This window comes from Daktulosphaira vitifoliae, unplaced genomic scaffold (assembly GCF_025091365.1).
Source record: "Daktulosphaira vitifoliae isolate Bord-2020 unplaced genomic scaffold, ASM2509136v1 Scaffold_2, whole genome shotgun sequence".
NCBI classification, from domain to species: domain Eukaryota; kingdom Metazoa; phylum Arthropoda; class Insecta; order Hemiptera; family Phylloxeridae; genus Daktulosphaira; species Daktulosphaira vitifoliae.
In genome coordinates, this window is record NW_026099573.1 from 31357197 (window position 1) to 31370917 (window position 13721).

The following is a 13721-nucleotide window of genomic DNA, read 5'->3' on the forward strand; positions in this document are numbered from 1 at the left end:
AGTGAGTGGTGGGCCACCTGTATAAGTAAACTAGAAATTACTTTTAAGAAGAAATTAAGTATAATACAACCAGAGGCATATTAAATACAAAGAAAGAAAGTGAAAACCAAAAGTATAGCTTATAGAAATCTAGAAAATGGATGATAAAGTATATTTTATGTTTTAACAAAGACATCACCAGATGGCGGTATGACAACATAATTTGTAAAATTACAAATTGATCTTATCAAATACATACGTTTTTCATCAATACAAATAAGTTTCGAGACGTAACTGCGGAGGTCTAAAATTGTATAAAATTATTAATACATTTAAATTATTTATTCAATATTTACTCATTAATACGTTTTTATTAAATACTATGTATTGGGATAGTTAATTTTTTGTGATAACTATAATTTATTTGTTACGTCAAATAAGTTGTATATATTCATTACCCACTAAATCAACATAAAATTAATATTCTCAATAAATAAATTATTTTAGAAACACAAACAACTCAAAATAAGTAAAATAATAATAATGTCAATTCCTAGTTACACTAGACGCTTAGCTAGCCCTACATTTACACTAAAAAAAACTCCTTGGTAAAAGCAATACATTTTTTGTAAATGCATGTCCAATAATATTTTATTAATTAGTTACTACGATTCAATTTGACAAAATATAGACTATTAAAACACCTTAAGAAAATTAGCTATTATTTAAAAATAATATTCTGTGTGTACTACAAATATGACTACTTCAATATTGTTGATCATTTTTAAATCAGTTAACAATAATTTAGACTTGAATTTTGACGCAACTAAAGCAAAAAATTTAGAGTAATTATGGTTATGTAAAGTTCACAAAAAACTCACGTTCTTATATTTTGAATGGGCTTTATTTGAATATGTATAAAACAATTTTATAAGACATAGGTGCGTCTAGTAGAAAATTTTTGGGGTGTTTTTAAATATTTACTAATAAAATATTTTTACACATGCGATTATATTAAATTTACAATTTTCACAACAATACAATTAAAATGCTGTAAATATCAACATTGAAGTCTATTTTGTATGATCAATCATAAGATTTCAATATAAATACTTTGAAAGTAATAAGTTTAATTCTGTGAATACTAAAGTCTTCCTAGAACTCCACACTTGCGTATATAAACAACGGTAATGTTTTTCTAAATTTTTAACTGAAAAGTATTAATTACACAAAAAACACCATAAGTTATTGTTATTTTATAATCATATCCAGATGCGAATCTTAATCTTTGAAAACCCCAAAACTGAGTATCTAAAAAGGAGCGCTTTAACTTAAAAACCAACTCTACACCCAGAGAAAAACCTCGATCTATATAATAAATTCATTGTTCAATTTGATAAATATATCATTACTATTGAATCTATGATATATTTATCAATATGATAATTTTTTTTCTTGTCTTGAACAATAATTATTTATAAGAATAGTTATTTTGTTCGTATTAATAAAACATTATCATAAACCCTTGATAAAATTTCTCTTTCAATTTTGATTGAGGTTTTTCTTTGGGTGTAGATTATTATTATTTTTTTTTACTATTTCTTTTGTAATGCTAAAAATTATGAAAAACTAGCAAAAATATTAGGAGGGCTGTTTATCTTCATTGACTCCAAAAGTATCACGCCAATTTCCCTGTTAGTTTTTTAGCAGAATATTTGTCTTGATAAATGATATGGTAAATCTTATGATAGCTTAATTTTTTTAACCATTGTAGAAATAAAATTATTGTTGTCAATTTTAACAATGTCAATGTGTAGTATGACTCATTGTGGCATACTTTACTATAATAAACTTGAATAGACTTATTTATGGTCGTGATCAGGGCCGTCCTAAAATTTTGTTTTGAGGGTGGTTTTAATTTTTTGATATTAGTATTAAATTAACAATTATATCATTAAAATAAGTAGGTATAAAATAAAGTATCCCAAGTGTATTCATAAAAACCCATAATATTTTAATACTACTGTCAAATACTAAAAACACATTTGAAGACTTAATATTATAAAAACAAAATTTTATTTCACCGTGACTGTAATGTACTATAGTATATAATTTTTACTTCATGAAAAAAATAAGGTTAAAAATTTAAAAAGTCAATTTGGAGATGGTTTGAACTCCCAAAACCATCCCCTTGCGCGCCCCTGGTCGTGATAACCATCAATTTTATAAAATAATCTGTAATTTCATCGATTTTAAAATATTTTTAAGTTCATTTAAATATTTTTAAGTCATTTGTCGACCGGTGAAGTAAACTTTTATAAACAATAGTGCAGCATCCGAACGAGCACAATTTTTATAATAATATTCACTTAGGTACCGTTTTTCCGATAAGGCGTATCTGACACGCCCATCTCTCTTGATTGGTCCAGACCGATGAAAACGCTAACGGCTTCAATACTCTACAGCTCAACCGTGGCACCGTACCTCCACCGTTCACAGTGATCGACGGGACACGGTCGGTACATGCGCTCATAGTCATCAGCATCGACGTTTTCGAATTTCTATCTTGTGTTTTTGTATTACGTCGTTTTTTAATCCCATTTGACCTAGTACATTATGCTCATGATGAACGAATTCGGTTCTATGGCTTCGGCCAACATGTTGCCCTTCAACTCGATGTGTCCCGGCCTATTCGAACATCAAATGCCCAGACCTAGATTGGCGTTTAAAATGCCCAGGGTTGTACCAGATCAAAAAAACAAATTCCTGACAGATGACCTTTTCAAACGACTCAGCCGCGAAAGCGATGTAAGTAAACAAATTGAAATCTAATTATCTCACTAAAATATCTTATTTTATAATTTTTCTCTGTTGAAAATTAGTAAAAAGACTCTTATATGACATTGATGTAAGACTTTTTACAAATTTTTTGACTTTCTGATTATTTTTTCGATTATGTCAGTTAATTTCTGAGTACTTACACTACAAAGGTATTAACTCATAAGAACACTTACATTTGTCTTAAATTATATATTTTAATTTCAAGAAGTAATGTTAAATTTCTGTAATTAAGAGTTTTGTGTAACTTTTATTAACAACGACAATGATCAGCAATTGAAAAAAATATTATCTCTTTCAAAACAATTGTCTGTAAAATTATTTAATTATATTATGAATATGAGATCAGATCAGGATGAAAATTAATATAAGTCTGATATTTTGATATCATAATTTATAACAAAAACATATTGGCTTATTTGTACTGAGATGTACATTAAGAGCTAAATTATATTGAAATATTAAGTTTTATACTGCAGTTTCAAAAATAATTTGTAAATTATTAAATAACATTATTTTGTCTCCTTCAAACCGTTTCTCTAAATTTGTAGTGTACCTATGTATTTTCAAAATGAGTTAATTTTGTTGTTTGCAAATAAAATTTTTTAAATGTTCTATATCTTGTTTGTAAAAACTCTATTACCTAATTTATAGAACAATTAGATAGGGTATGGAACTAGAGCGGAGTATATTTATACTATTACGCGTTGCATATCCACACGCTCTATATACCCTCTCTATGTATTAAGATGTTTATAATTCAATGAATATATGTCCTTGAATTGTTAGTTATCAAAATTTTGTAAGAAAAGGATTAAAAAAACCAAAATAGTTGGGGGGTTGCGGCATAGTTGGGACGTGGCATAATTGGGTCAAGTATAATGATATCTAACTGTGATTAAAATCACTATCATAAAATACGTATCGATGTTGATTTGTAGATAATGTTTAATTTTAAAAAATTAATGGATTATTTCAAAAGCTATATGATCTCCATTTCCTTTTTTATGAGGAATCCTGATTACAAGTTATATGATTTATAAGTGTAATATATGAATGTATGTCGAATGAAAGAAGAATATAAATAGTCCTTATCTTAAAAAAATTATAATAATCCATACATTTTTCAAAAAGTTATAGCATTATAAAATTAAAAATATAAAAAAAAATTTTTTTACAAAAATCGTATTTTTCTATTAACTTTGGTGTCTGTTTTCACCTTGAAGACAAAATAAAGTCTGAAATTATTCTTTTTTATATTAAATTATATTACATAACCTTTAATTAAATATATGTATAAAAGTGTCAGTATTTCCGGAACACATTCAAAAATTAAGTTGAAAAAGTTTTTTCTATATGCATTTTTAAGTTTTGAACCCTTCTGTATATAGAGAAATTGTCCGATTTAAAAAAAAGTATGTCGCATATAAGAAGAATATAAGTACTTATCTTTAAAAAATTATAATGATCCATACATTTTTCAAAAAGTTATAGTGTTATTAAATTAAAAATATAAAAGAGAATTTTTTTACAAAAATCGTATTTTTTTTATTAACTTTGGCGTCTGTTTTTACCGTGAAGTCAAAATAAAATCCGAATTTTTTTTTTCCCATAATAAAGTATAAGTATCAGAGTTTCCGGAACACTTTCAAAAGTTAAGTTGAAAAAGTTTTCATTTTGAATCCCCCACTGTGGGCAGATAAAGGGTCAGATTAATAAAAAAAAGTATACTAAATGATAATTAAAGTCATCATGCAACTATAAACATTTTTTTTATTGATTTGGTCATTTTTGATAAAGTTATAGCAATTTTAAGGAAAAAAAAAATTCGAAAATTAGCGATTTTTAAATTTGTAATTTTTTTGGAGATTTCCCCCATTTACGGAGAATGAGGGAAATTATTTCAATGTTTGAGGGTAATGTATTCGAATAGATACGATTTGTGATCTTTTGACGTATCGTTGAAAGAAATCGGTTCGATGAGAGATGAGTAAAAGTGGTAACAGACACAAAAAAAACATAGCATAGTAAAATTAATACCTTCTCAACTTCCCATCGAAGTTAATATGTGTTTTAAAGTTAGAAATTAAAAATTAAAAAATTATTATTTTTTGTTTCTTATTAGTAATAAATAATAAAATATGTTTTAAACGCAATCTAAAAATACAATAATTAAAAAAAAAATGTTAACCAAATGATGATTGGATCTTAAGTTTTCAGTTAGATCTGAGACACTATATAAAGTTCTAAATGTTGGGCTAATTCTTCGTCTAGTATACTAAGCCCATATAGGTGTGCCTATGGAGAGACCCGTTATTGTTATTGATATGGATTTTAATTAAACAACATTATTTTTTTCTTTTTACTTATCTCAGTATTTTATAATACATTACAAAATATCTTGAGATATATTCTACATATTTATATTTTCTAGGTCCGATACACTAGCTACAGAGATAGGCCACACGAAGAACGTCAAAATCGTTTCCAGATGGGCTGTCGGGAGGGTCATGTGGATATTGTGAGTTTTATTATTTTTTAAGTGTTAATGATATACATACTTGTTCTACTTTTTATAGGCGTTCGCAAATACCGGAACAAATTTACAACTTATGTTCACGCCTAATGTTCCCACAATGACACCTTACCATCAGCCTGCTATTGGCTATTGCGATTTTGAAAAAGAAAGAGGAATGGTAGGAACATATTTTTTATTTAGAATCTTAATTTTTATTTAAATTTCTTAATTTATCCTTCTTTAACTATAAATTTTATCTTAATTGAAAATAAAAAAAATCATATGCTATGTCCTAGTATTAGCTATTTCTATCCATGTCTGATTTTCAAAGTAATGCACAGTTCATTTCGTGTAAATGCAATGCTTTTTACTAGCGAGTATAATGGATCAATATTATGTGGAAAAGAGGGTTTAACATCATGTAAAGGGGAGGAATCACGTGTATAATACAACGCCATTTTGTTTTTGGACCCCAACATTCCGTTCGTTACAGCACATAATATTGAAACTAATATTTGAAATTGCTCACAACTAACTGAATTTCATGTTATAGATAATTTATATAAGTAAAATTAAATCAAAGAATATTAAATTTGATACTTAATTTTCTACGTTTTATATCTTCTCTACTAGTCAAAGATAGTCGACGAAAAAAATATTCATTATTTATATCTTACAGCTTTATAAATTCAAATTGAGATAATAAATTGCGCAATAATAGTACTATTTTATTATAAAAAATAAATTCTAACAATATTTTTGATTTTTTCGCAACTTATAACAGAATAATGTAATATTCAGATTAGTAAAAAACGCGACCTCTTCGCTCAAACAGAATCAATGGAAATCACTCGTGAAAAGGTGTGCCTGATTGTTACCGTGTTTTTGACAGCTCTGACAAATTTACTTATGAACTGACAACATAATATAAGTATTCTTTAGGTCTCTATTTCAAATATTTATGTGTATGTATTCTTCCTATGCTGCACCCTCGTGTATTTCTATTTGAGTTCTTATAAATAGTAACCTATTGTTGCTATAAAGCCTGTTGGTGTTACAATGCCATTTTTTTATTATTTTTATAAATATATACGGGACACTACCAAAGAAATGCTCCTGACTATATTGTTGTTTAACGCTTTTTAAAATAAACAAATACTCTATGTGTCGTTAAATAACTGTTTACTGAGAAACATAATATTACTTAAAAGACAAAAATCTATTCAGTATAGTGCCTACAAAGTCAAACGTAAAATAATTCAAATCATACATTATAAAATAACAAGAAACTTCTAAACTTCTACACTAGCATGTTGACATTTTTTTTCATTTAGGAAGATATTTTAACGTTAGGTGTACGTCATCAATATTTTTATATAATTATAGAAAATATAATAATAAATTAAGGCAACACTTCCGTTGCTGACAGATAAATTGACAAATTAATAAAAATATGTAACTACTCATTCATTTAATCATTCTTTTAACCAATTGAGTCTGATCGTCATTACGAGTAAACACATCAAAGTGTATAATCAAAACGTCAGTCTCACACTTGATTGTCGCTTTCCGACTTTAATCCTTTCCTTGCCTGACTCAAGTACTTGTCTTTCACTTCGTCTTCACTTTGTACTTAGCTACCTCTCTTTTTTAATTGAAATACTTATTCTCGCGCTATTCTAGTACATAAGGTATTTGTTTTCTCTAAAGGCTTTTATAGCAACGACTCTTAGACACTCTCGATAGACCGAAGTGTTAGCAAGGTCTATCAACAATGCAGCATAGTCTCTCTTTTCTTTTGTTTTGAGGTAGTATTGTTACTTAAACTTAAATTTCTACAATAAATTATACAGCGATACAATTAAATTAGTGACTTCTATTATTTATTTTTATTAGGCACGATATTTAGCCGACCTTAATATGAATTATTATGGAATGAAGCAATACATTAAGCGGACTTGATACATATTACTATTATAAATATATATATCTGCAAAATTATTGTCGAACCTAAAAGTTATTCATTTTTCTGATTTTTGCATCAAAATTATTAAAATTAATTTTAAAACAGAAAAATTCATCATATTAGTTATAGTTAGTAGTTTTTTATAATTTGTTTTCAGTCATGTCACACACCCAAAGAAAAACCTCAATCAATTTTGATAGAGAAATTTTATCAAGGGTTTATGATAATGTTTTATTAATACGAACAAAATAACTATTCTTATAAATAATTATTGTTCAAGACAAGAAAAAAAATTATCATATTGATAAATATATCATAGATTCAATAGTAATGATATATTTATCAAATTGAACAATGAATTTATTATATAGATCGAGGTTTTTCTCTGAGTGCAGTTATCGTTTACGTGTTAATAAAATAAAAAGACACATATTATGTGACAATTGCTTAAGTGTACATAATGTTTTTAATTCTTTTTTATGGTCCCTGGAATACCTTAGATTAAGCTAGACGTTAATTTATAATTATTATAAAAGCAAAACTAGTTTTTTTTAATCTAACCAACTAAGCATAACTCCACTAACTTTAAGTTAGCGTTGTTTTACTAATAGAGTCAATATTATTTTTCACATCATATAAATTAATGGAAATGCCTTTAATATTTTTGCATAATTTTTTTGATTTTATCGTCTAAGTAATAATATTTACGGATATTGTTGGGACGTTTCACCTCATATTTAAAGGTAGGACCTATTATGTTAATTCCACCACGCCTTACGGCCAGTGGTCACTTATAGTTATTAGTTGTGTCCATCAAAAGTAGCCTCCACTGTTTCAGTACAATCGTTTAATCCGCTGAAAAAAATTAATCGAACAAAGATTTTATTCCCCTTTATGTTATACGCCCATTAGAAACGGTAACAAATGTTCGATTATAATGCACGACGCGACTGAAGAACTTCTCAGCTGGAGGTGCAAAACAGTGGAATTACATTAGTAATTTTATTTTTTACCCTATTTATTTACACAACCCCGACTGGGAACATGTTAATACCTTTTCTGCGGCCCCCTTAGACATAAGTAATACGTTTTGTCATCATATTAGTAACTCTTTGACTCTCACAGCGTGATGTTGTCGGTACTTTTTTTTTAAATTTAACACCTTAATAAACATATACATACAGATGAATATACGAAAACTAAAGGAGTATTATTTTAGATTTATTTTTTGTACAACATGTAATTTCTAGTGTGAGAGACATCTGTCTAACGCGCGCTTACTGAAGCTGTTTTTTGCCGCCCACCGTCATAGGCGGTCTTTTAACCCTTTTGACCTTTACTGATTCAACAGCTCTTCGATCATCGCTTAATCAACTTAATGACAATTCAACGACAATATGTTGTGATAGAAATAAAAAAAAATAATTCATTAGTTTTCATTTAAATACATAAATTAAATTAAAAAAAGCAATAAGTTTGTTTTTTTATACGCATTGTTAATAAAAAAAATTCTATTTTTTTATTTGTTTAACATCTGCCTTCTTTTTTTTACATTCTAATAACGTTATCGCCGTTAGCTTATTAAAAATAGTTAAAAGAACTTGTGAATTTCGATAGACGGTTCCTCTCGTTTTGTGCGGTTGGAGGTGTCGCGTTGCTGTGGTCGGAAGCGATGGGATTCCCATCTATGCTACTAGGTTAGAGTGGGTTAGGTTTACTAAAAGGAGTTCTGATTAGGGTGCGTACAGAGAGCGGATTAAAGAAAAAATCAGGAAAGAAAAGAAGACACTGCATTGGAAAACTCAACTCGTATGACCAAAAGGAATAGTTGCATTTTTTTTTTAACCACAAAAATCATTACACACGTTTGATACACGATCCGACATACACATCCCAAGACGACCGAAAACCGCATAACTCCTGTGACGGATCATACCTCGGAATATCAAATTTTCATAGTCTCCAATTTCATCGCTCAATCAGCGTACGTTATTATTATAATTACGATATCTTGCGCATTGTTGTGTGTTTTCTAGCACAGGGAACGGTCTGAAATTCATATATGTATTACTGTGATTACACGCACAGCACTCGGCGTCCGTCCCTGCGGTGTGCTGTCCGGCTACCGACAGGTATCGCGTACAACGTTCAATACCTCGTGAACAACAACAACACCACCACATTACAATATCTCTTGTCGTACGGCAGCGTGGCCAGACGTACGCGGGTTTTCGCTTGACCTGTCTCTCGGGTGGTCCGAATATTGTCTTGTCTGTGATCATTACTTCCGAAACGCCGAACAATGTCCCCAGCAACCGTTGCGTTTGACCATTAACGATAGCACAAAAAAAAAAATTATATCAAGAAGAAAACTGACCTTTTTTGCATCGCTTTCGAGATACTGTAATAATACACACAGTATTGCTACGGCTACATCATTTTTTGCATTCTAATATCATATTGTATAACAATACAACGAGATGGTCAACACTCGTGATAACAATAAATATACACGTGTTAGTATACAATACGATTTAATTGACGTACGGTACGGTGTACTTGTGGACATTTTGCCCACACACATAGTTGTAGAAGAATTTCTCTTGAATTATTCTTCTCCATTTTTTTTACTAAAACTTTTAAATGATATTCTATAGAGCTTTCCTAATTACTTTGTCATTCAAAGAGTATAATATTCATGTGTCATCTGCGATACAAATTTATGAATATTAAAATTCAGTTTATAAAATTTGAAATGTTGTATGATTGTTAAAATTTCAATAATTTATTAGGATACCGTCATTGTGATGAAACATCTCATTTTATGTTAAATTAATTTAGTTGCACGAAAAATTGTCTACGACTGCGTTCATAACGAGCCATAAAAGTATTATATACGATATTATTATTCGATTTAGTAAAAACTTGTTTTGAAATGTTATTAAAGACATAAAATTAACACCCGACGTAAAAAGCAATACAGAAGTTACAACACTGATACGATAAAAATAATTAAATAATTACTTAACATGAATGAATAGCGAAAATGTTAATTAAATTGTTTCTAAATATTATTATTATTCTATCTTCTAATAATTGTTATTGTGCAATGGACAATGAACACGATAGTTATTCTTAAAATTAGTAAAATTTAATTTCGAGAGTCCATTGGGATTTTTAAGAGACTGAGCCCCAAATCCTCCTCCCATCAGCCTATGGATTTATTGTAAAATGATGCATTTACAATAGAAGTATTGTTGAGGATAACATTTTATCTTTTATTGAACTTATGTGTAAGTTGACGTTGATATATAGAAATGGGTTACTAAACATCAATATAATGTAAGAGATAAATAGGGTGTGATTATGTTGTACGAGCGATTACCTATCACATTAATGTAAATAACACACAGGTATGATTGTTTACTTAGATTTGTTTCACCACCTCTTAAAAATAATTTATTTTTCTGTTGAAACTAACCAACGTTTTTATTGCATTGTAATAAAAACATCAAAATCATACAGATATCATTAAAATTTTACAGTAGCAAAATGCTAAGTTGTTTGTCTATAGATTTTACTTAAATACTGTTTGCCTAAGAATTCTTTTTTTAGTTTAATGACAATTTCTATACATACATTTTTGTTGTAATTTATCGAAACATAAATTAAATAAATGAAAATAATAATAGTTAATCAAAAATACTTTATACTTCTTATATTTAAAAAATATTATTTTATAGAGTAATTTTTCAATTTCATTTAATTATTAAATAATTTTTTTAATTTCAAAAATGTTTATTATTAATAATATTTTAGGTACATATTCTGTCACCCTTTATAATGAACGGAGTTTGTGTTCAATGGAGAGGGCGGATTAATCTGGAAAAATTAGACGGTGTCGGCTGCTTAGAGTACGATGAAGAACGAGCCATGGTAAGTCATTTTTTCAATTTTGTTAACAAAAATGTACAATCATATAAATGATGTGTGAAATACTTTACCGAAATCAATTCAGAAATAAAAAAAGAATCCTAAATACTATCAAAATTATACATTAATTGAATTAGAAACCATCGATTAAATGGAAAGTTTGATGCCTATGCAATCTATGGATTAGGGTATAATTTTTTTTACTTTTTGTAATTTACTTAATTCAACTAAGTTTAGAATTCTTATATTAACATAAGTATGAATATTCTCCGTTATTACTCAATTATTCCATACAACAATAACACATAGCAACAAGAACTTTTATCAGTGACTCAAATTCCGTTGTTCGCTTGAATAACGTTATCATTGCAATCGAAATTCAGTGTTTTTTTTTCCTAATATAAGTGAAATTGCCATTTGTTTTTCATAATTATACCTAGATTGTTTAGAATCACAGGACAAAGTAGTTTATACACTGTGTTATAATATTATTATATCATGTTAAATGAAATTACTCATCGCCCAGCGCCACTGTATTTTATTATACTTAGCAAAACCAACATCTTGATAAAATCAAGCAATCAACTCCTTAGAATTACTTATTTATTAAAATACTAAAGTATTGCGTTTCATCATTAAAGAACATAATATTTGTACGTTAATGTTTTACAACAAATAGTAATCATACGTTTTTAGATTTCGTTTGTCGAGTTTAAGTTAAGATCAAATTAATTAAAACTATATTAATTAATTTTAAAAAAGACTGTTTCAATAGTTTACAATAATCACATTATAATTGTTTAAATATATTTGTAAAATTACCAAAGTCAAAATTGTTAATGTTCAAACTACTAATAATTTTTTAATCGTTCTTATATTTATAGTAAAATGTTATGGTGGTCGATTGATTGCAATCATTAAAATTTGTTTATAATTTGTATGAAAATAGTTCTAGATTAACAAAAAATATACTGAATGAATAACTCGTTTTTTTTACTGTTTAAAGATTTTATTAAATTATACTAACAAGTATGATTGAAATTAGATCCGTATGCATTGTTACTTTATTGATACACGCTAAATTTTTTATTGCAACTATATTAAACCGAATTTACATTTATTTTAATTGAATGTTTTTATTAAATTTTTTAAACTTTGTCAATTATTTTGATTTAATTAAAAATAATGTTTTTTAATATTCGTTAATAAAATATGACACTAATAATAATGCATAAAGTACATTTTACTCGAATACATTGATTTTACAGTGAAAGCTAAATAAACTTATCGAGTACAATTTTATTTATTAGATCGAACATCAAATCCTTCAAGAGCAAATCGAAAGGTATAACAATCGCATTAAAGATCAACAAGATAAGCCGCGTTCTTATCGACAGCAAGAACGTGTGCACGTGCCCGAAATGGATTCCGGAAAGAGATATTCAAATTTCTAACGTCGTTGTTTTTTGTTGTTTCGTTTTTATTATTTATATATCTTTGTTTTTATTTTAATTGTTTAGGTAAGAAAAAAGTTTTGTATTATATTATTTTTTTAATTTCTTTTATCTTGAAATTCCTTATTGTTTGTCTTTATTTATTTAGAAATAATAAACTATCTAAATATAATATTTTTTCATTAAGGTCTACATTGACCGTCTTAAAATTTAATGATTGAACAGAATTTTCATTATTTTTCAGAGGGAAATGTAATTTATTCTAAAAAATATGTAACAATATTTACTTTGTACTCCTTTTCAAAAAAAAACGTGCAATTATATATTACAATAATTTTTTTTAATACTATTAACATTACATTTTAGTATACTACATGTGATAATGTATCCTTTACGTTTACAAAGTCATCGTATAGAGTTAGTATATTGTAATAACAGTATAAAATAAAAATATGTGCCGAGTTCTAAAAATGTCTCCCGTAGCGAGATGCACAATGACCATTGAGTAGCGACAATCGCAACATAACACATTATGCCTTTATTTACATTTAGGTGTTGAAAAGGCGTGTTTCGCAGAACGGCGATAATTGAAGCAAATGATTTACGATATCCTTCTGTTTGTGCTTATGATTTGTACACAAATGCTGACAGAAATGAATATAATAATAAATAAGTGTACGGTTTTCCCCGTGTAATTTTGACGACAGCGTTGTCCATACAGTCACGGTTACCTGCGTCCGCATGTGGATAGATATTACTTTTTTTAAGTGTCTGTTAGCACACTCCGGTTATGTATTATTTGATCATCCATTCGATTCATTCCTTCTATTTTCAACAGTGCACAAATATTTTAATTATGGTAACATGGTTGACATATATATATCATTTTTCGCAGTCTTTTTTTTAATTATGACTTGACAAATACAGTGTTATTCACCTATGGGTACCAATATTTATTGAACTATAAGACAAAGGATCTACAAACTTTAACTCTATAGGGAAGCTTAAAAAGTTAGATGTCCATTTTAAATTT

At 27.8% G+C, this 13721-nt stretch overlaps 1 protein-coding gene across 1 annotated transcript; it reads left to right on the forward strand.

Annotated features, from left to right (window-relative positions):
• The first annotated feature begins 2459 nt into the window (after nt 1-2459).
• On the forward strand, nt 2460-12882 carry LOC126898022 (protein big brother-like). Its single transcript, XM_050671970.1, has 5 exons — nt 2460-2787; nt 5252-5338; nt 5397-5513; nt 11121-11237; nt 12545-12882. Exons 1-5 carry the CDS (start codon nt 2596-2598, stop codon nt 12686-12688), a joined length of 657 nt encoding a protein of 218 aa, XP_050527927.1. The 5' UTR covers nt 2460-2595; the 3' UTR covers nt 12689-12882.
• Nucleotides 12883-13721: the final 839 nt, after the last annotated feature.

Coding starts and splice junctions, on each gene's coding strand:
- LOC126898022 (XM_050671970.1), top strand. CDS start 2,596: ATGCTCATGATGAACGAATTCGGTTCTATGGCTTCGGCCAACATGTTG. Junction 2,788..5,251: donor GACTCAGCCGCGAAAGCGAT/GTAAGTAAACAA, acceptor TATATTTTCTAG/GTCCGATACACTAGCTACAG. Junction 5,514..11,120: donor TTGAAAAAGAAAGAGGAATG/GTAGGAACATAT, acceptor ATAATATTTTAG/GTACATATTCTGTCACCCTT.